The sequence below is a fragment of the Helianthus annuus genome, chromosome 1, assembly GCF_002127325.2.
Source record: "Helianthus annuus cultivar XRQ/B chromosome 1, HanXRQr2.0-SUNRISE, whole genome shotgun sequence".
In the NCBI taxonomy this organism is placed as follows: Eukaryota; Viridiplantae; Streptophyta; class Magnoliopsida; order Asterales; family Asteraceae; genus Helianthus; species Helianthus annuus.
In genome coordinates this window covers 107,599,070-107,620,838 of record NC_035433.2, presented here as the reverse complement: position 1 = coordinate 107,620,838, position 21,769 = coordinate 107,599,070, and the positions used below count along the sequence as shown (strand labels likewise).

At 34.7% G+C, this 21,769-nt stretch overlaps 2 protein-coding genes across 2 annotated transcripts; both read left to right on the top strand.

The window, feature by feature from the left end:
- The first annotated feature begins 2,651 nt into the window (after positions 1-2,651).
- LOC110929180 lies at positions 2,652-10,611 on the top strand. The gene is made up of 13 exons (XM_022172307.1): positions 2,652-2,886; positions 2,981-4,054; positions 4,460-5,131; positions 5,176-5,917; positions 5,988-7,048; positions 8,454-8,556; positions 8,644-8,771; positions 8,850-8,934; positions 9,027-9,132; positions 9,211-9,269; positions 9,742-9,865; positions 10,028-10,083; positions 10,587-10,611. The coding sequence occupies exons 1-13, from the start codon at positions 2,652-2,654 to the stop codon at positions 10,609-10,611; spliced, it is 4,470 nt and encodes a 1,489-aa protein (XP_022027999.1).
- A 1,915-nt stretch (positions 10,612-12,526) lies between these two features.
- On the top strand, positions 12,527-21,496 carry LOC110873975 (citrate synthase, mitochondrial). Its single transcript, XM_022122974.2, has 20 exons — positions 12,527-12,675; positions 12,834-12,903; positions 13,343-13,405; positions 15,446-15,487; positions 16,278-16,343; positions 16,515-16,580; positions 16,667-16,780; positions 18,526-18,589; positions 18,697-18,779; positions 19,019-19,068; positions 19,161-19,238; positions 19,381-19,509; positions 19,601-19,643; positions 19,791-19,877; positions 20,026-20,127; positions 20,205-20,312; positions 20,558-20,608; positions 20,875-20,948; positions 21,049-21,100; positions 21,180-21,496. The coding sequence occupies exons 2-20, from the start codon at positions 12,853-12,855 to the stop codon at positions 21,270-21,272; spliced, it is 1,416 nt and encodes a 471-aa protein (XP_021978666.1). The 5' UTR covers positions 12,527-12,675; positions 12,834-12,852; the 3' UTR covers positions 21,273-21,496.
- Positions 21,497-21,769: the final 273 nt, after the last annotated feature.

Genomic DNA, 21,769 nt, shown 5'->3' with positions numbered 1-21,769 from the left:
GTTCCGTCTTTTTTCGTCAATGACGACTCCACAACTGACGATCGATTGTTGGTGTCCCTACCCTCCAGCAGCATCTCTGCTACCAGATCTGCTCGCCCAAACAATCTATTTCCCTAATCTTCATCGGCGTTAAATTAACCCACCAAACATACTATCATCTCTCTCCGGCCTCACTCTCTATGTCTCTGAAGATGTAGTCAAAGACAAGCATGACACAAAACAGGTAGGTTGTAATGGTGAAGAGGGAAGACCAGAGGTGAAGCAATAATAGTTGAACGTTTAAATTACAAAATTACCCCTGAGAGGCCTTTCATGTTTTGTTTTGTTATTATTAGGGCAATGTTAAATAAATATTATTTGTAATTGTAATGGAATTTCATATGTGAAAATTTGGGTCAATGGTTGATTTGCGTTGATTAGGCGAAAGTTTATTCATCAATCAAGCTTCGAGGAATGAACATTACGGATTCAATTTCATTTTGATCCTTCCAAGTTTCACATTTTATGGTAAACCAGTGGGTTTATTTGCTCTTTGAAACGAGTTCCGGTTGATATTAGTTGATATCGCCACTGTATATACGAATAAAAAGAGGTGTTTAATATTGATCAACAAATACAAAACAAATATCAATTTTCAGCGTTTTTTTTTTTTTTTTTGATTTTTTTTAACAAAAACGCCCCACTAAAGGGGGGTCTTAGTGGTTCTCATTTATAGTTGACATTCATTCAAAAGAATGTTAACACATTTGTTACTGTTTAAAAAAATGGTATTAAATTTAAATTATTTTGATAATTACCGATAATTTTAACCCAAAGAGTGTGATTGAGAAAAGAAAAGGCAATACCAAACAATAAAAAAATTCTACTCATATATGATTTTTAATAAATGAACCTCTTATATATATTGTTACAAAAATAAATAGAAAAATTATTTTGTATGTCCACATCATCATCATGTTCCAAAACCACTCACTGAGTCATCGTTCACATTCAATTTTACCTACCTGTCTTTACTAAAATAACTCTACATTTGTCTGAAATCAAATCAAATGTTGAGAAATTCAAAAACGAAGCGAGGATCTTTACATATCTGTTCTGAAAATCGTTTGAATCGTTATAGATCAGTGTTTTCAACAAAGTGGGTGGTGATGGTATGCGGTCCAACTTCAGTCGGCGGCTGCTTTGAAGTTGCTTTTCAATTCGTTACCAAAATCAAATGATTCAAGCAATGCTGGTGGATTCTATACCTAGATAATCGGATATGGTAAGTTAGTCGGATAGATATGGTCTGGGTGGCGTTGGGGGTGGGGTACGAGGATGATCGGCGATGGGCAGTGAATTTGAAGGGCACATTTTTAATGGTGGAACTATATTGTGTTTGCCTGATTTATTTTATATGTTCAACATCAGACCTGCAAGAATGAGAAATTGGGTGTATGGTGTGAACAAGATGTTGATATCAGGGTAAAACAAGGGTAATTTTGTGATTAAACAATCCAATAAAAAAACTGTAACTATACAAATATTTCGATTTTAGGCGTCGTTGGTAACAGGGATGGCCTAGGCAAACTGCCATGTTGAAAGCAAAGAGGGAAGACCAGGACATCTGCACTGACCACCGATGATTATTTTTAAGGTATGTATAATAAGTATACAAATTAATTACAATTTAGCCTTTTCAGCTTTTGATTTTTTGTACTTAATCACCTTATTCGAAACCACCTGTGAAGACACTTGACTTGTAGTTGTGTTTTTAAGGTCCTCATCAGTGAAAACCCACTCCCCATGTAAAGAAGTTACAAAACAGGGTTTTTTTTTTTTTTAAACAAGTTGGTTATTCAGACATTTAATTAACTTCTATGTTTATGGTTCCACTCCCCATTATATCCTATTTTTTTGGTAATCAAAAACTTTTCTGCATATAATTTTTATTTTCAGAAAAAAAGATACATTGATCTATTCCAAGTGTTGCTTCGAAAAGGTATATATTATTTAGTGTTTTCATAATTGTGTTTTAGTATTGGTAACTCCTTTGTTAATCAGTTGTTGTGTAATATTAGGTTGAATTCACTTAAGTGCCGGTTCATCAAGTTCTACAATTCAATCTACAGTTTTCCTGCTAATCAACAGGTATGATAATATCTTTTGTGTTATCTGTTCGTCTATTTTGATTTAAAGTATCATTATATGAACTCATAAAAGTAGTAAACAGGTTATATATTTGATTCGTTGCCTTGATTCATCAATCATATCTTTTAGTTGGATACACACGTGTTTAAAGATACTTATGTCATTATGATATTCGTACTTAGGATTAGGATTAGGATTCGGATTATGATGGTCAGGTCTTTGTTTTATATTGTACGTGATAAAATTTAAGAAAGTTAGATAAGATGAAGTGGATACGATGCTGGACATGTGGGGAAAGAAGGTATGAATTGGATAAGCTGTCTGATACGTGGTGAAACAAGGTATATAAGATAAAATGAAATATATGTTTGTGCCATATATCAATATGACTAATGAAGGTAAATGATAGGTTTTGTTACACAAATGTAACAAATGTTCGTTTATCATAGTTAGTCCGATACATGCTATCTCACAATACATATATTTTCTGCTCACAAGGAGTACTACAAGTTACGAGACGAATGGGTCATCCTCGCTTACGAGATCGGCCACTTTCTTTGAATAATGACAACACACCTTCACAAATTCGTCATCGTGCTGGTGGTAGAAGTGCAATAAGCCCTTTAACTCCAGCAACTTCTGCAGTACCATGTCCCTCAAGTTGTATCAGTTTGAATTCAAACGTCCCTGTATGTTCTCCTCAAAACCAAATGCGAAATCGTGCATATGGCCAGTATCAAGATGAAAACACTCAAGGTAAAGTTTTTACCATTATCTAACTTTTTTTTCATATTTTTATGTTGATTTCGTAATTTTATCATCACTTATACTCTGATCATTCTTATTGAAGGTCGTGTTCAATCGTACTGGGATTGTGGTGATGCAGATCATGTATGTTCGCATTGTGATGCAATGGTGTGGTATGCAGAACGAACTTTGAAACATTTTGCACCGTCTGTTCCTAGATTCAGCTTATGTTGCGGTGAGGGGAATGTTATTTTACCTTTACTTATGAATCCTCCGCAGCCATTGCTAAGTTTACTGAATCACAATTCTGAGCCACGGTCATCAGTTTATAGAGACCATATCAAAGTTTTTAATTCACTTTTTTCGATGACGTCAACCGGTGGGAGAGTATGTTCGGAATTAAATGATAGTCGTGGTCCGTATGCCTTTCGCTTGAATGGACACAACCATCATAGAATTGGCTCTCTGCTTCCAAATCATGATGATGGTCGGCCTAGATTTGCGCAATTATATATTTATGACACGGCCCATGAAATTGATAATCGCTTTTATGCTTTAAGAAACTGTGTTCCATCATCTTCTGATGAATCCATTTTTCATTCGTTGGTGGTTGACTTGCTGGCCATGCTTGATGAAAATAATGTATTAGTACAAGCGTTTAGGATGGCTAGGGAAAGGTTTGATGATTCGTCTAGGCAACCAGTTAGACTTCGCTTGCTTGGCACACGAAATACACAGGCTCGTCAATATAATTTACCCACAGCTTCCGAAGTGGCTGCATTAATTCCAAGTGATGGTAATCCGACTGACTCGCGTGACATCCTTATTCAAGAGCAAGATACTTATACTACAAAACGCATTTCGGAGCTGCACCCAAGTTACATGTCTTTGCAATATCCGTTGCTCTTTCCTTATGGAAAGGATGGGTACCATCCAAACATTCCCTTATCACGTAATACGTCGGCAAAGAGGAAAAGCATATCTTTAAGGGAATACTATCGGTATCGTTTACATGTTAGGGATACTGAAGCTAGAACGTTGCACTTATCTGGCCGTTTGTTTCAGACGTATGTCGTTGATGCTTATAGTGCTGTTCTGGAGAGTGAATTAGATTGGTATAGGCGAAACCAAGCTACGATTCGTTCAGATCTATATAACGGATTGTATGATCATGCATGTAATGGAGAAACAACGTGTGAGTTTGTTGGACGCAGGGTTATTCTACCAGCGTCATTTACTGGGGGGCCAAGGTATATGTTACAACAATATCAAGATGCAATGGCGATTTGCCGTTGGGCTGGGACACCAGATCTTTTTATTACCATGACTTGCAACCCGAGATGGCCTGAAGTTGACCGTCACATTAGTGCTACCACACCTGGCGGACAGCATCAGATAGACCAGACATTCTTGCACGCGTTTTTAAAATTCGGCTTGATGAGCTTATTAAAGATTTAAGGAAAAAAAATTCATTTTGGCAAGACGAAGGCTGGTACGTTACTTATTTTTTAAGTTTACCTTCTTTAACTGAACATATATTTCATTATTCATAACTAAAAAATATGTTTTGCTTAATTTGTAGTTATTTACACAATTGAATTCCAAAAACGTGGACTTCCGCATTGTCATGCTTTGCTTTTTCTAGAACCTGCGGATAAGATTGGTACAACGGAAGATATTGATAGATATATATCCGCTGAACTTCCTTCTGAATTGCAAGATCCTGCTGCTTTTGCAGTTATTAGCAAGCAAATGATGCATGGACCATGTGGTGAAGTAAATCCATCCAGTCCTTGTATGCATAATCAGAAATGTACGAAAGGGTATCCAAAGAACTATTGTGATGAAACATTTATAAGAAATGATGGGTGGCCCTATTACAAAAGGCCGAACAATTCAAGAACAGTCCGGGTTGGTAGTCAAGATATTAGGCTTGATAATCGATATGTGGTTCCTTATAACCGTGACTTACTTGTCAAATATGGTTGCCATATAAATGTGGAGTGGTGTAACCAGGGTATGTTGGTTAAGTACTTATTCACGTATCTTAACAAAGGTCCAGATCGTGCAACTGCTGTCTTGGAAGGTCCTAACAGTAGAACGTCTTTTGCATCGTTGTTACGAAACGAAAATGAAATTGAAGAATATATAAATTGTCGGTACATTTCAGCGATAGAAGCGTGTTGGAAGCTGTTTTCATTTGACATGAATTACCGTTCAGTTGCGGTTGAAAGACTACCATTCCATGAAGAAGGTTGTAATAGAGTCTACTAGATGATGCTGATGTTGCTGATGTAGCACAACGATCAACATCTGCCTTTTCTAAGTTCACTGCATGGATGGAGGCAAATCGGAATCACCCAGAGGGTCGGAATTTAACCTACGTTGAGTACCCAACTCATTACACGTGGCATGAAAAGGATAGGCAATGGATGCCAAGGTATGGTGGTAATACTATTGGTCGCATTTATCATGTGAATCCTTCTATGGGTGAGAAGTATTATCTCCGTTTGTTATTAAATGTTGTTCGCGGTCCACGTAGCTTCAAAGAAATTCGTACGGTTGACGGTGTCGAGTATCCAAATTATATGTTAGCTTGTAAAGCACTAAGTTTGCTTGGAGACGATGTTGAATGGGTTGAGGCTATACGTGAAGCCTACCAGTGGAAGTTAGGGAATCAATTGCGTGAGTTGTTTGTGACGATTCTTTTATTCTGCACAGTTAGTGATCAGTCGAAGTTATTTTATGACTGTCTTGAATACTTATCCGAAGATGTTGCTTTCAAACAGAGAGCACTTCTAGGTAACCAACTTGTGGTGTTCACGGATGAGGAGATACTTAACTACACGTTGCTTGAGATAAATTCAATTTTAAACAATCACAACAAATCATTGGCCGACTTTCCAACTCTACCTCAGCTTGATCCTCATTTAACGGATGATGGTTCCAATGGGTTGATTATTGCTGAAAAAACATATAATGTGCAAGAAGAAGCTGTGAAATTCAATGAGCTACATAGCGGGTTAAATGCTATTCAAAGGCAAGTGTTTGATGCTATACTTGATTCAGTGAATAACAACAATGGTGGCGTTTTTTTTTGTATATGGCAGCGGAGGGACAGCTAAAACGTACTTGTGGAGAACACTTATTGCTTGCCTTCGTTCACGTAGGAAAATTGTATTATCCGTTGCATCGTCCGGAATTGCATCTATGTTGTTACCTGGGGGTCGTACCGCACATTCACGGTTTCGCATTCCTATAGATATTGAAAATGATTCATGTTGTTCGATCGACTACGGCAGCAACCTTGCTCAGTTAATCAATGCTGCTGATCTAATAATTTGGGACGAAGCACCTTTACAACACAGGTATGCATTTGAGGCTGTTGACCGAACCTTTAGAGATGTTTGTCGTGATAACATGGTTGACGCTCGGCATCGGGTATTTGGGGGAAAAGTTGTGGTTCTTGGAGGTGATTTTCGTCAAATTTTACCGGTTGTTCCGCATGCCCCACGTAGTCAGATTGTCGCGTCTGTTGTTAACAAGTCAGACACAATATGGAATGCATGTAAGGTATTTCATTTGACGACTAATATGCGCTTAAACAATCCAAATATCAGTGGAGATTCGCTTGAAAAAATGAAAACGTTCAGCAATTGGATCTTGGCCATGGGGGCCGGTCGCTTGCCTACAATTTCATTGGTGGGGGAAGATGAACCTACGTGGATCAAAATGCCTAATGATCTTTTAATCCCGGTTTTTGAAAATCCGATTGGTGCAGTGGTTTCCAATACCTTTCCTGATATTTTAGAGAGAGTCAATGACATTCACTATTTAAAAGAACGCTGCATTTTGTGCCCAACGAATGATGAGGTCGATAAGATCAACCTTCACGTCCTTGAAAAAATGCCAGGTGAACTTCAAGAATTGTTAAGTGCTGATGAAATATGTCAAAGCACAAACAACTATGACGAGATGTGCGCTTTGTATCCACCTGAGTTTCTTAACACGTTGAATTTTTCTGGGATTTCAAACCATAGGTTACAGTTAAAGATCGGTGCACCGGTTATTTTGATGCGCAACTTAAATTTGCAAAAGGGCTTGTGTAATGGTACACGGTTGGTGGTTACACAAATTAGTCGGCGTGTTATTGAGGCAATAATTATTACCGGTACACATGTTGGCGAAAAGGCATTTATTGGTAGGATCGATATGACTCCAACGAATACATGTTGGCCTTTTTCTTTTTAAAAAAAGGCAGTTTCCAATAAAGGTTTGCTTTGCTATGACTATCAATAAAAGTCAAGGGCAAACTTTTAAACATGTTTGCGCGTATCTGGTAAATCCTGTCTTTACACATGGTCAGCTATACGTGGTTGCATCCCGTGTCACGTCTCGTGATGGCCTAAGGTTTTACATTGACAATACTGGGAAGTGCAATAACAACCTCACAAGGAATGTTGTTTACAAAGAAGTGTTCTACAATTTACCATCTGTAGCAACACGTGGTGTAATGTAGTCGCTGGTTGGTAATTGTATAGTTTTGAATAAATATGGACTATCTTCTTTTCATGGTATAAAAGGTGGTATTTCACTGTGTACTCAATATTATTGTTCTTGTCACTAATGTATTCGTTTAACGTGTGTATTTGAAAATATTGTCTTCATGTTTACCATATTTGTGTTTACTCATGTTTCACCAACTTTTCAGGTTTCCCATCACCATAGCATGGCTTATAATTTCATTACAGACTTACGGTGCAATCGTACTGACAACCGGAGAATAGTTGTTATGGTCTCGCGCATATGGACAACATACAACCCCAAAACAAACCGTGTTCTTTCTAACGACATCATTTTTTCAGATGAACGTGTAAGATCATATTTTTTAGACCAGGCAAACGGGTCGGGCCGGATTTGGGTCGACTCATGGGTTGAAACTTCAGTTTGAAACGGGTTTTGTTATAACCGGGTCAACTACCTAAAGGGTTGTTTTTGGTTCGGGATGGAACGGGTTTGGGACCGAACGTTTTTTGGATGGGAACGTTTCGGGTCAGTATGAGTTTCGGGCCGAATGATATTATATCTTTACCCAAATGAACCAATATAATATTAAACGTAACCGAAATTGACCCACTTGGAAGCCTTTGGGTAAAGATTGCCCCTTCTAATATTTATTTGCATACATAGCGGTATAACATCTTTTTTCTAAGACTTAACATTGTTTCTTTTTAGGGTTTTACAATTCATGCAAGGATACCTGCTAATTTGATTTACATTTTCAAGAACCGTTTGGAAGAGGGCTGTGTGTATATGATTGATAACTTTTTTGTTCATCCCTATGATATGTTGTACCGTCCCTTGCGACGTTGTAAGTATCTTGAATTTTCGCGGTGGACGAGAGTCTCTGCTTCGTCTATTGAACCGTGGTTGTTTAAACGCTATGTTTTTGATTTGGCTCCATTTGAGGATCTCACCAAACGCATAAATGATGATCACTATCTGACAGGTTTTACCGACGACGCTATCATTTGTTTTTATCTACATCATTATGTGTAACTTTCTTTTGAATGTAGATGTTTTTGGTGCACTACGCGCATGGGGTCCTGTTAACACTGAATCTTCAAACGTTCAGTCATGTAATCGGGAGATTCGTCACATAGTTTTATCTGATGAGCGGTAAATTTTATTGTACTTTTTCTTTGTATATGTTAGTTATATAATGTAACTATGTTTTTTTTTTCATTGTTGCTTTAAACAATATAGTGGCAACAAACTTAATGTTACGTTATGGGGCAAAGCTGCTCTCAAGTTTACTGACGAGGCCATCCGCAGTTATGGAAATAATCAAATTTTGGTTATTTTGACCGGTTGCAAGGTCCGAATGTTCGACGGTATGTTTTTTCTAAAATATTATGTATTTTCATCAGTTAATATTTCAACCTATATATAATTGTGTCAAATTATACCAGGGGGTCCGTGTTTAGTGTCAACGGTTGCGACTGAACTTTATCTCAATCTGGATTTCCCTATTGTCATTGAGGCCTTCAAAAACATGTACAACAATTCTTTCCTAATTTTCCATTCATTGTAACAAACGATTAGTCTACTTGTAAATACTAACTTTATTTATTTATTTATGTTAACAGTGTAGTGCCGCCTGTTGCGTTCACATTGGATGATCAAAGCAACGAGGACATGTCTGTTGTTAGTGTATTTGACATCTATAATTATATTAAAGATGGTCTTGCTAAGGTATTGTTACTGCTTTTTAGTCTACAACCAGCAGCTTTTACCATGGTCATGCCTAAATTTCTTCATATCTATTTAAAGGGAAAAATGTACAATGTTGAGGGCACAATAATTGGTGTTGATTTGGAGGAGGATTGGAAGTACGTACGGTGTACCATATGTCGTAAGAAGACGACTTTTTCAGATGCACGCTACCTTTGTTTGAAATGCAATAGATATGTCGTCAATCCCCGTCATTCGTAAGTTTCTATAAGATTTTAAAACTAGGGATCACCTCGGTACCAAACAGTACCTAAAAGCCCCACAACTGGGTAGCGGTACCGATACCTAATGTACTCGGTACGGTACGTTTCAGTTCCTGATCGGTACATATATTTGTCGATATAAATCGGTAAAACCGGTTTCGACCAATAACCTAAGCGGCACCGGAAAAGTGTCGTCAGTTTGTATCGATTTGGTACCGATAAAGTACCCGTTCAGTTGATTCGGACATTCGGTACCGGTTCCGGTTGATACATTAATACTGTGGTCTTACACACAAGGGGTTTTGACTATTATTCGTGGATCTGACTTTTTTATTCTTATATATTGTTATCGGTTTTCTTTATTTAGGTATAAACTGGCTGTTCAATTATGGAACCAAGAAAAAGAGATTACATGTGTTCTCTTTGACGATGCTGCAAATCTTCTTCTCGGACTTACGGCTGAACAATTGATTATAAAGACCTTATCAGAGGTATATTTTTATATATTATCATGTACTAATTATGACATATATGTCTTCGGATCTTTATACTTAAAAAATGGCCATGTCTATATACTCATTCATGATTTTTTTTTCATGCTTATGTTATCCTTTTTTGCTAATTTATAATACTGTGTCTTGGTGTTTTTATAGGGTGCTGATGATCCGTATTGGATATATGAATTTCTGATGGACGCTTTATGTGCTCGGCATGTGATTTTTAGGATAAGAGTTGATGATTACAATTTGGCACCTACTTACAGTCCACGCTTCACCGTATCAAAATACTTGGGTGACGATATTAATAATCTTGCTACCACTTTACTTCCTTCAACATGTCCTTCTGCTTTACTTCCTATCCTTCCTAGCGAAAATTAACTTCCTATTTGATCTTTTCCCTGAAAATTAATCAAGATAATTGATTTTAGCACGTATTTGAATGATATCAGCACTTTTCTTAATTAGCACATTGAAAACAAAAGGAAGATCCAAATAGAGAATTAATTGCTTGTTAGCATAGTTACAGGAAATTCAATATAATTGATATTATTTAGGATATTATTTTATCATTTCTCTATAATTGGTTGGATGTTACATGACACTTTATAAATGGTTCTTATAGTTTGTATGTAAATTGTGGTTTATATTTAATCCTACTCAATCACCGATAAAGTAGTTAAATGAAATGTAAACATATCTATTTTAATCTCAGATTGAAATTTCTGGCTTCACCGTAACTTCTAATCACCTTCTCTCATCATCACCTTCAACCATCAATCTTAAGTGGGCACAAACCTTTCATCCATTTAAAATTGCCCAACATACATATACATCAACAAATAAAAAAATCATTAAGTTGCATTATTTTTGTTCAAATGATAAATATGATTATAAAAGAATACATAATACGATTACAAACACATCTATCTATCAATCTACTATAATAAAAGAAACCATCTTTTGGACACGTGTCATTCTCTCCTTCAACCCCATAAATTTTTATTTATATTTATTTAATAAATTTCTTTTAATAATAATATTAATAAATAACCAATATATAAATATATAGATATCACTTACTTTTATCTTTATCTTTATCTTTATCTAAAATTAATAAATAACTTCAATTTTGCAATTTAGACTCTTTGTTTTTTTATTTTAACCCAAAGTTTTTCATCTTTTACAATTTAATCCCAACTCTTTTTTATTTTCAATTTTAGTCCACCATACTTTTCATTTTTCCAAGTTTTCCGTTTCGTTCTTTTACGTTTCGATTTAATTTCTCAGCAATGAGCGTACGTGATTCAAAGATTTTACGTCTTCTTTTCATTCGGCGTTATTTTTTTCCCGTAATTATTTATTTTGTTTTTACAAGATTTTCCGGTGTTGGTGGTCGCTGACAATGTATTTTTTCATATATTTTTTCCCATTTGATTGGCCCGTCGCGTCATATCTATTTTTCTGCGTTTGATAAGTTCGTCCAACACGCGGGTCCTGGATGGACTTAGTTATTTTTTTCTATGTTTTACGTTTCGATTTAATTTCTCAGCAACGAGCGTGCGTGATTCAAAGATTTTACGTCTTCTTTTCATTCGGCGTTATTTTTTCCCGTTTTTATTTATTTTGTTTTTACAAGATTTTCCGGTGTTGGTGGTCGCTGACAATGTTTTTTTTATTATTTGCTATGTAAAATTAGATTTAAGGATATAATTTTTGTTATCTGGTAGATTTTTCAACCCGACTACACACGGGTTTTTTAAAGATACGACATATTTAGTATTTAATATACAAAATTACATTTATTTAATCTATGTAACACACATGGTTTTTAAAGATATAACTCTTTTTTTAGATCTATTCAACATGTATAATATACATTGTTTTTAAGGATGTAATTTTTTTTATCATTTGGTAGATTTATTCAACCCGATTATACACGGATTTTTTAAAGATACGACGTTTTTAGTATTTAGTATACAAAATTACATTTATTTAATATGTGTAATACACATGGTTTTTAAAAATATAACTTTTTTATTATTTGATATATACAATTACGTTTACTTAACCCATAGAATATACGGGGTTCATAAAGATATAATTTTTTATTATTTAATATATAAAGTTACATTTGATCAACCCGTGTGATACACGGGGTTCTAACCTAGTAAACTTTAAAAATAAAAAGGCTGAATGGCTACTTCGCTTCACACTGCTATAAAACAATCAAATTAAATCACATAAAATAAAGTGTGTAAATTTCAAAACCACGGATATAAATATATTTTATCCTAAGTGCCCTAATTACTAAAGGCTTTGCAGTTTAGCGGTATTAATTAAGATGTATAATAAAAGATAATCCTCCATATATTTTAGCGTAGGGACGAACATTTGATATCGAGTACCGCTACCATATTGATAGATTAGGTACGGTATTCGGTACCTACTTTTCAAAAAAATCAGTATCGGTATCTTCGGTATCGATATCATCTATAAACAAGAATTTTGTAACAAGTACCAGTATCATATCGGTACCTTACCGATCATTTCGATACAGTATTTGATATCCACTTTTCCATAAATTAGGTAGTAGTATTTTCGATACGATAAAAATCCCTGTCTAGAACAACATCTCCACAAAAAAATGTCAAAGATAGGGATTGACAATTCTACCCTGACGGCTTAAGCTTTTCCATTTCACGCTTGTTTTTATTCGTTTACATATTCAAGTTCAACAACGCATCACCATTCCATCTCTCCTTCTTTCCAGTATTCTCCTCTCATTTTCTTTCCGAATCAAGGTACAACACCTCTAATCAATCAATCATCATCAAAACATCAAATTCAATTTCAATTTTATATAATCGATCGATGATCGATTCATTTTCTATTATTTTCAGTCTCCAGATCTGCGTTTTTGCGCGTATTTAACGACTGTTTTGTTGATTCTACATTGCAGTTTGTTTTGATTATCAGCGATGGTGTTTTATCGGAGCGTTTCGCTTCTTTCGAAGCTAAGAAATCGTGTTGTAAGTTGTTTTATAATTTGTTTATTGTTCTTCGCATTTGTATCTGTTATTGATTGATAGTTAATTTGTGTTATTTGACTGTAGGTTGTAACAAATGATAGTATTATTTTGATCAACGTGTTTTAATTGTTTACAAAGTAATTGTTATGATGCACAATGTTTTAATTTTTTGAACAATTTAGGATTTACTACAATTTCAATAGTTGAATGACCTAATCTGATTTTTCAAGTTAATCGATTGAGACTGAAACGAGTTACTTTCGGAAAGCGGATGTGTCATCAGTTTTATCTGTATTATTTGTTAGATGTACAATATGTGTTTGAGAGCAGCAAGTGGTTTTCTAGTGAATCATTGTTAGTTTGTTGCTATGCACTTAGTAAGTATCAATTTGTGGCCAAATTATGTCTTATGGTTTGGTGATTTGTGTTTGTTTAACAGGTTCAACAGCCTAGTTTGAGTAATTCGGTTAGGTGGCTGCAAATCCAGACCTCTTCTGACCTTGTAAGTTGTTTTAATTATACTATTTTATTAAATTATAAACTGATAATATGAATCTTATGCATATATGAATGGTCACAGAGTTTTTAATTGGTAGAATTTTGAGCATATTAGCATAAGTTATGGACCACAAAAGTCAAATTCTGTCGGTTTGCTAAATAAATAAGTAGACTAAGCTTTTAATGTCTGTTGACTTTTTTATAAGATGTTACTTGTAATAGGTCAAGTTAGTTTTCAGAAAGACATGTATGAGCATAGTTGTCAATAGTGGCTATAGCGCGCTATGTAGCAAGGCAACCAAGTGTCGCTATCTGGGTCATAGCGACCAATAGCGTGAATAGCGACAGTTAGGTTTTTTTTTTGATGTAAATAGCAATTAGATTTAGATATAGCTATAAAATAGCTGGATTTATAGGTTTTTGTTAAATATACATGTAAAATAGCATATATACCAAGGTATTTTGATATAATATACATATAAAAATTTTCAAAATTCTTTTTCTAGTGTATCGCTATTTATAAAATAGCGGTCGCTATTTGTCGCTATTCGCTATGTAGCATATAGGTCCCTTGTCGCTATTTGTTGCTATTTGCTATTAACAACTATGTGTATGAGTGTATGCTCTTATGTTACACATGTTCTAGGGTATGTTTTCAGCAAGCAATAAAGGAAGTCTACAAATTAAGTTAGTACATGACATGAGTCAATTGATGACCACAAATATGTAATCTCCTATGCTCCATAAATGTTGGATGTGATCAGGGAAAGCATATTGCATTCAACTATTGTCAAGCATTTATGTAGCACATTCGAACTAAAGCATTTATGTATTCTGGTCCATTACAAAATACAATAAAACATGGGACATTGAAAAGGATTTTTGCAATATTGTTTTTGAAAAAGTCATTGTATCAGAGCCTCAGAGGCTATAATTTAACGTTTATGCAAGTTATTGTTTCGTAAAAAGTTATTTTCTAGAGTATAAGATGTGACTGCAACATTGAATATTGTGAAACTAGTTGGATTTCTCCGCGCTACACGGCGGGAACTTGGTCGGTATCGGTTTGATTCGTTATAATATCGACACTCGCTATAGCAACAGTAAGAGCAAACTTAAAAAATAAAATCGTGATATGCACAAAAGAATATTTATACATATTTTTATCTATCAATGACCATAAAGTCGAATACCTATCGAAACGTCGATACCGGTTTGGTTCGATATGGTTTTGTGCGACATCGTTACAATATCAGTACTCATATAGTTTACTATGCAAAAATAGAGTTCGCTTTGAATACACCCGTTTAAATTAAAACGATATCAACGTATTTTATTACACTGACAAACGTAAATGATTCAAATCAAACAATAAACGAAGCACTATTAAAAATACTTAAGAATATAAGTGATCGATTAAATTACGCTGAAACTTCATGTAAAAGATTAGTAAATATAACTGATCGATAAAAAAAGTATATATGTTTAAAGTTCTTATTTAGTATTATTATATAGGTTCCTTTTTTTGTGTACTTTTGAGGTGTAGTGTAAGTTTGGATGTCTGCATCTTGGAGACTATTGGAGTAATAAAGTTTAGTTTGGCCTTTCAAGAAGAAAAGTATTATTATATAGGGTTTTCAAAATATGTGTGCCTATAGGGTGTCTCAACTTTCAAGGCTCCAATGGACCGGCGTGAAAAACAATTGTTTTTCTACCAATGGCACTACTGTAAATAAGTTACAATCTTTGGCTAATTGTTTGACTGTTCTTAAGGTCAGACAGTAATTGTTATATAAAGAAATAAAGAAAGAAAGAAACAAATAAATAACTATGCTAAAATTGCCAGAGGATTAATATATGTGCAAAATACTATTTCCTTTCTAGTTTCCTTTTTCTTTATTCACTTATTCTTGGAGCTTCATTGCCCTGCTAGTATATGCTCCAACTTGATCGATAGAAATTAATCAATTACATTGATAGGTACCATATATTCTTAAAATAAAAAATTTGGTTCAGAAGCTTTAATATGTTTAATTCCACGCAGGACCTTCATTCTCAGCTTAAGGAATTGATTCCAGAACAGCAGGTACATTTCCGACATTTATGGTTGCGGGTGTCATGATCTTTTTGGAGTTTTCTTGCCTGTTACTACACTGTGCCTTTCTTTCTCTGTTGTCTTCAATTTATTTGGTTATGCACTTTTTAGTATCTAAATGTCAAATCTAGTCTGTAAAATTTTGCTTGTATGTCATTACAAGTTACCTCATATGCGTAAACATATATGATTGGGGTAAGTGATGGTATGCAGGGAGCCTAGTTGTCAATAGCGAATAGCGGACCATAGAGACAGGCTACCTATATGCTACGTAGCGATAGTGACGAAATAGTGCCCGCTATTTCATGTTTAGCGATAAGGGGTAGAAAATAAAAACTATATTTAGCACACCAATTATGTATAAAAGTGCTAAAAGTACACTAAAACAGCTCAAATACGCTATCACTAATCATCTAAATAATAACAAAAATAAAAAGTCCGCTATTTATTGCTACAGGGTTTGTAGCGACATTTCACCTATACGCTATGCTATTCACTATAGCGTGCGCTGCTGGCTCTATTGACAACTATGCCAGGGAGCAGTTTAAGTTGAATTCTTTTAACTTGTCTTTAGATCAAATTCATAGCTCTTTAAGTAAAGCTGACAAGTGACAACTCTTCATTAACTTGCTTGCTTAATGTGTCAAAAATCACATACTACTCATTTGTTATGCATATTCAAGACTTTCTTTCTAATATAATCATTTTCTTCTTTCTAATACGATCAATTTTATGTCTCTTCATGATCATATTCGTTATTAACGAATTCAATCTTGTGCAGGAGCGCCTAAAAAAGATCAAATCAGAATATGGAAAAGTTCAGCTGGGTAACATTACTGTTGATATGGTAAATAACCTACTCCTGTTGTTTATTATTTTTTCTTTTCAAATTTTTTGGTTGCTTGTCGTATACTGTTTGTAGTTTAAAGGCAATCTGTTTGGATCTATTTACATTCATTTTCTTGCAGTAGTACAGCATTTTATTTGATATTTATTATTCATGTGTTAAAATCTAAAGGTACTTGGTGGTATGAGAGGAATGACAGGTCTACTTTGGGAAACATCCTTGCTTGACCCAGATGAGGTATAAACTTAGGTCCACTGCGGGAATTATCTGCAACTTTTGAAATGCAAAATATATATAACTAATTTTTATTTCTTATTAATTAGGGAATTCGCTTCCGGGGTCTATCTATCCCTGAATGTCAGAAGGTATTACCAGCAGCAAAGCCTGGTGGTGAGCCATTGCCTGAGGGTCTTCTTTGGCTTCTTTTGACCGGAAAGGTAGACAACAATACATATATTATTGTTGTTTTCTTATTATTGTTACTATGTTTGTGGTGATCCGGTTTCTATAATTAGCGTTTTGTATTTGCTCACTGCTAGGTTCTGTTATATATATTTATATATATATATATATATATATATATATATATATATATATATAGGGTTCATGCGAGAACCAATGTGAACACAACAAAATAAACCCACTACACCACCAAAAACCTAAAAAAAACCTACCCCCCCCCCCCCACACACACACACAAGCTAAATGCTAAAAACTAAACCTAAAAAAGCGATTTTTATAAATAAAATTAAAAAAAAAATGCTTTTGTGTGTTTTTTAGATTTTTTTAGGTATTTTTGGTTGTGTTCACACTGGTTCTCGCGGTTCTCGCAATAAAGGGCGGTTTCTAACGGATCCTTCTCCTATATATATATATATATATATATATATATATATATATATATATATATATATATATATATATAGGGGAGAGTTATCTTGAGAACGCTAAATATTGCGAGAACCGTGAGAACGAATAAAAAAACCAATCAAAACCAAATTTTTAATAGAAAAATCATTTTAATTAAGATACAACATCAAAAAAGAATTTACAACATAAACAAATTCATTTCTCTTCTAAAATCACTCTTATTAGATTTTTTACACGTGCAAATGGCAAACTTACACATGTGTAAAGTTCCTTTATTTACGAATTCACGTAAATTTAAACGTGTAAAGTAAATTTCTAACATTGTATTCGAATATAATGATAAGGGTAAAAAAATTGAATTTGTATTGCTTTTAACCAAGTTCTCGCGGTTTTTTCATTCGTTCTCACGATTCTCACAACAATTAGCGTTCTCATTTAAACCTTCCCCTATATATATAGGGGAAGGTTAACGTACAATAGCCCCTTAACGCGCAGAAGTGTACACGACTTAATTACACATGTTCATTTGTAAATTACGCACGTTATAAAATTCAAGCCCTAATCACGCATAGGTTAAGCACAAAATCACACATGATCAAAACACAGAAATCACGCATGAGTAACCCCTAATTACGCATGTGGTAAAAAAAATTCACGCATAGGTTGAAACACAAAATCATGCATGGACAAAAACACAATTCACGCATGAGTAAAACCTAGTTATGCATGTTATATGCATAGTTTTTGGTGGTTGTGTACGCCATAGTTATTAAAGGCGTTAAGCGCACTCAAGGCGCAAAAAAAGCGTGGGCCCGAGAAAAAAAGCGTACAACAAAAAAAAAAAACTTAAAATATTTTATATAATAGAAAATTATACTATTCTTCAAATAAAATGAAATAAACCTATTATATAACATTTAATATCATCTATTTAGTACCAAAAGTTATAAAATTGCTAGTTTATTAGTGTAGAAAAGTAGTTTCGTTAGATAAAAGTAGAAATCTAGTTAGAATCTTGCAAGAATTTAGAGAATTTGGTCGAAAACTATCAGGAATCTAGGAATCTCGCTGGAACCTACGCATGAACCATCACTTGGAGAATTAAAGCGCAATTACCTTGACTTAAGGCGCAATTGCCTCGCCTTGCTAGGAAATTGGGCCTAGGCGCAAGAGGCGATGGCTTTTAACAACTATGGTGTATGCGATTCGCATGTTAAGGGACTTCTGTATTTTAAACTTTCTATACACACACACACCATTTCTATATCTAGTTTTTGACCTAATACTTCTATTACTGTTTCTCTAAAATAAGGTACCAAATAAAGAACAAGTGGATGCTTTATCCAAGGAACTGCGCAGCCGTGCCACTATCCCAGGTCAATTTCAGTCGTACATAAAGCTAATTGACAACCTTTTCATACTCTGAAACCAAGTGTTTTTTTTTTTTTTTTATTAAACTTGCTTTTTTTATTTGTTGTTGCAGATCATGTGTACAAAGCCATCGATGCTCTACCTGTTACAGCTCATCCAATGACTCAGTTTACAACTGGTGTTATGGCTCTTCAGGTTTATTTGAAACTTACCTGTTACATTCTATGTTGTGTGGAGAGTTATGATCAAATCATTTAAAAAATATACTATCTATGGAACCCACTTATGAACAGTCATCCTGTAGCCAATATCAAGTTCCGTTGACTTCACTTACTCTTTCAATATACTCGATCAAATCATATGATCATGCTATTGTTAAATTTGTTTCAGGTTTTTTTTTTATCTCAAATTTTAACTACTCATTCTTGTTTCAGGTACAAAGTGAGTTTTCAAAAGCCTATGAGAAAGGGATCCATAAATCCAAGTGAGTATATGTGGAATATCAATCTGTATGTTGAAATAACTCTAGTTACTCTTGCGGAATTTAATATGTAAAGTTTATCCTGCTTATAATAGATACTGGGAGCCGACATATGAGGACTCACTTTCATTGATTGCTCAAGTGCCAGCTGTAGCTGCGTATGTCTACCGCAGGTATGAATACAAGTATCTGTATATATCATTGTTTTTAGTTAAAATAAGTAAATAACCGTGCTGTCATGTACGTGGGGATTTTATGTGGTGAAATTACATTTTCTAGCTACTAAGTTTCAATCCACACTCATTATTTCTCAAGGATGTACAAAAATGGAGAAAGGATACCCATGGATGACTCACTAGATTACGGTGGAAATTTTGCACACATGCTTGGATTCGATGGTCCTGAAATGCAAGAACTTATGAGGCTCTATGTCACCATCCATAGGTGAGATTATGTATTTATATATTATAATATCCGAGCCTAAGCTTAAAGGAGATATAAAATATGTTTCTAATTGGCATAAGAATTATTGCAGTGACCATGAAGGTGGAAACGTTAGCGCTCATACTGGTCATCTTGTAAGCATTTAAACTCTTTTCGCACCCTTATAGGTTTCAAAGTTTGTTATAGTTTATATGGAAATAAAAAATGTATTACCCGACTGCCAACTTTGTAATAGGTTACACGTGTTCATCGTCTAACTATTTTTTTGATGGTTCGCTTAGGTTGCCAGTGCCCTCTCGGACCCGTATCTCTCGTTTGCTGCAGCTTTAAACGGTTTAGCCGGACCCCTTCATGGTCTTGCTAACCAGGTATATTTTTTGCTGGCCGTTTTAACTTCTTTTCTTTATTTAAGTATATCTCTTCACCTTAATTCTTCCATTATCATCAGAAAGTTTGGAAATAAATGTATAATGTTTCGGATTCACTGGCTCATAAGTATATAATTTTATCGTGCAGGAAGTTCTGCTATGGATAAAGTCGGTGGTAGATGAATGTGGAGAGAACATAACCAAGGACCAACTGAAGGATTATGTCTGGAAAACCTTAAACAGTGGCAAAGTATGTAATTAGAAGTTTTTATTTTTTTTTTATTTATTGACAAGTGTATGTAAATTAACATTAATTGTTATATGCAGGTTGTTCCTGGATTTGGGCATGGTGTTTTGCGAAAAACAGACCCCAGATATATGTGCCAACGAGAATTTGCATTGAAACATTTGCCAAACGATCCTCTGTTCCAGCTGGTTAGCACATAATAATTGATGATGCAATCAGTTGTTTTCATGTCATATAGCGACAGCCCAGTGTCAGTTGTGTAGGGTTGGCGGGTTGAATTGATAAACACAAACACGACCCATATATTTGCATGTTTCAACGACATCAAACCCTAACCCAAACACAGTTAAAATCGTACAACCCCGAACAAGAACAGTGTAAACATTTATGTACACGAGTCTATTTAATCTTTTTCTTTTTTGTTTTCTTTTAGGTTTCAAAACTTTATGATGTGGTGCCTCCAATCCTAACAGAGCTTGGAAAGGTTAGTTGCTTTTTAACGATTTTATATTACAAAGGAAAAATAATAAAAAAAACGTTTTTGGATTGTTACTTTTCTGAGAAATAAAAGAATATAGAGCATAAAAATATACAAAAAAAAAAATAGCAAACGTCGAAGTTTCAGTCACGCAACGTTTATACTCAGTGAAATGCATATTATGACTTCTTTTTACGAATAATAATTTATTGTGAATGTCAATACTCAAAACCGGAGTTCCATCAATCTTGATCGGGGAATTATGCGTGTAGGTGAAAAACCCTTGGCCAAATGTTGACGCTCATAGTGGTGTGTTGCTAAACTACTATGGTTTAACTGAAGCAAGGTATGCATTTTTGTGGTTTTCTTGTATAAGAATCGTGTTTTATAATGCTTGTTCTTTATGGTTATTATTTTTTATTTTTTATTTTTTTAACTTGTTTCAGATATTACACTGTTCTCTTTGGCGTATCGAGGGCAATTGGAATCTGTTCTCAGGTATGCCAATTACAAATAATGTTTTTTAATTTTCCTTGTTCTGGGCATGTCTTTATGTATCGTCTTATGTTGGTTTCAGCTCATATGGGATCGAGCTCTCGGGTTGCCATTGGAGAGGCCGAAAAGTGTTACAATGGAATGGCTTGAAAACCACTGCAAGAAGTCTGCATAACACTATAAACCAAAAAAGATCTTAATTTTCAATTTTTTTGGAAAAAAATTAAATAATAATTTGCTTGTAGATACGCGGTGGTCGTATGAAAAAGCAGAGGTGTTAGAACTCTGGCGAGTTTCTGTATTTGACTATTGATTCTTTTACGTAGCCGGCATCGTGTTTATATTGCTTGTGTGATTGAATGATCAACCGTTTTATTTTGAATTGTACCATTTTGGCGACGCCTAATTCTGGTGGTTGTGAGTTCCAAACATCTGGTCTAGATTTTTTTAAGGGAAATTGGCCTGTAATAATCCCACCTAGACCTTATTGGCCACTAATAATCCCACCTCAGAATATTCCCCCCACCAGTCCCACCTTTCATCTATTTTTCCTACAATGGTCCCCCGTTAAAAAAAACTTAACGGAGTTAAGCTTTTTTCCAAATTACAAACAGATTTTTTAGGGCTTTTGATTAGAACGACGATACGAGTCCGTTGATGTAAAACTTGCCT

What these genes read in the sequence shown, in the direction of transcription:
- LOC110929180 (XM_022172307.1), top strand. Translation starts at nt 2,652, where the DNA reads ATGGGTCATCCTCGCTTACGAGATCGGCCACTTTCTTTGAATAATGAC. An exon ending in ACTACCATTCCATGAAGAAG is followed by an intron (nt 5,132 to 5,175) that starts GTTGTAATAGAG and finishes TTGCTGATGTAG; the next exon opens with CACAACGATCAACATCTGCC. An exon ending in TTAAAGATGGTCTTGCTAAG is followed by an intron (nt 9,133 to 9,210) that starts GTATTGTTACTG and finishes ATCTATTTAAAG; the next exon opens with GGAAAAATGTACAATGTTGA.
- LOC110873975 (XM_022122974.2), top strand. Translation starts at nt 12,853, where the DNA reads ATGGTGTTTTATCGGAGCGTTTCGCTTCTTTCGAAGCTAAGAAATCGT. An exon ending in CGAAGCTAAGAAATCGTGTT is followed by an intron (nt 12,904 to 13,342) that starts GTAAGTTGTTTT and finishes TTTGTTTAACAG; the next exon opens with GTTCAACAGCCTAGTTTGAG. An exon ending in AAAGGGATCCATAAATCCAA is followed by an intron (nt 19,069 to 19,160) that starts GTGAGTATATGT and finishes TGCTTATAATAG; the next exon opens with ATACTGGGAGCCGACATATG.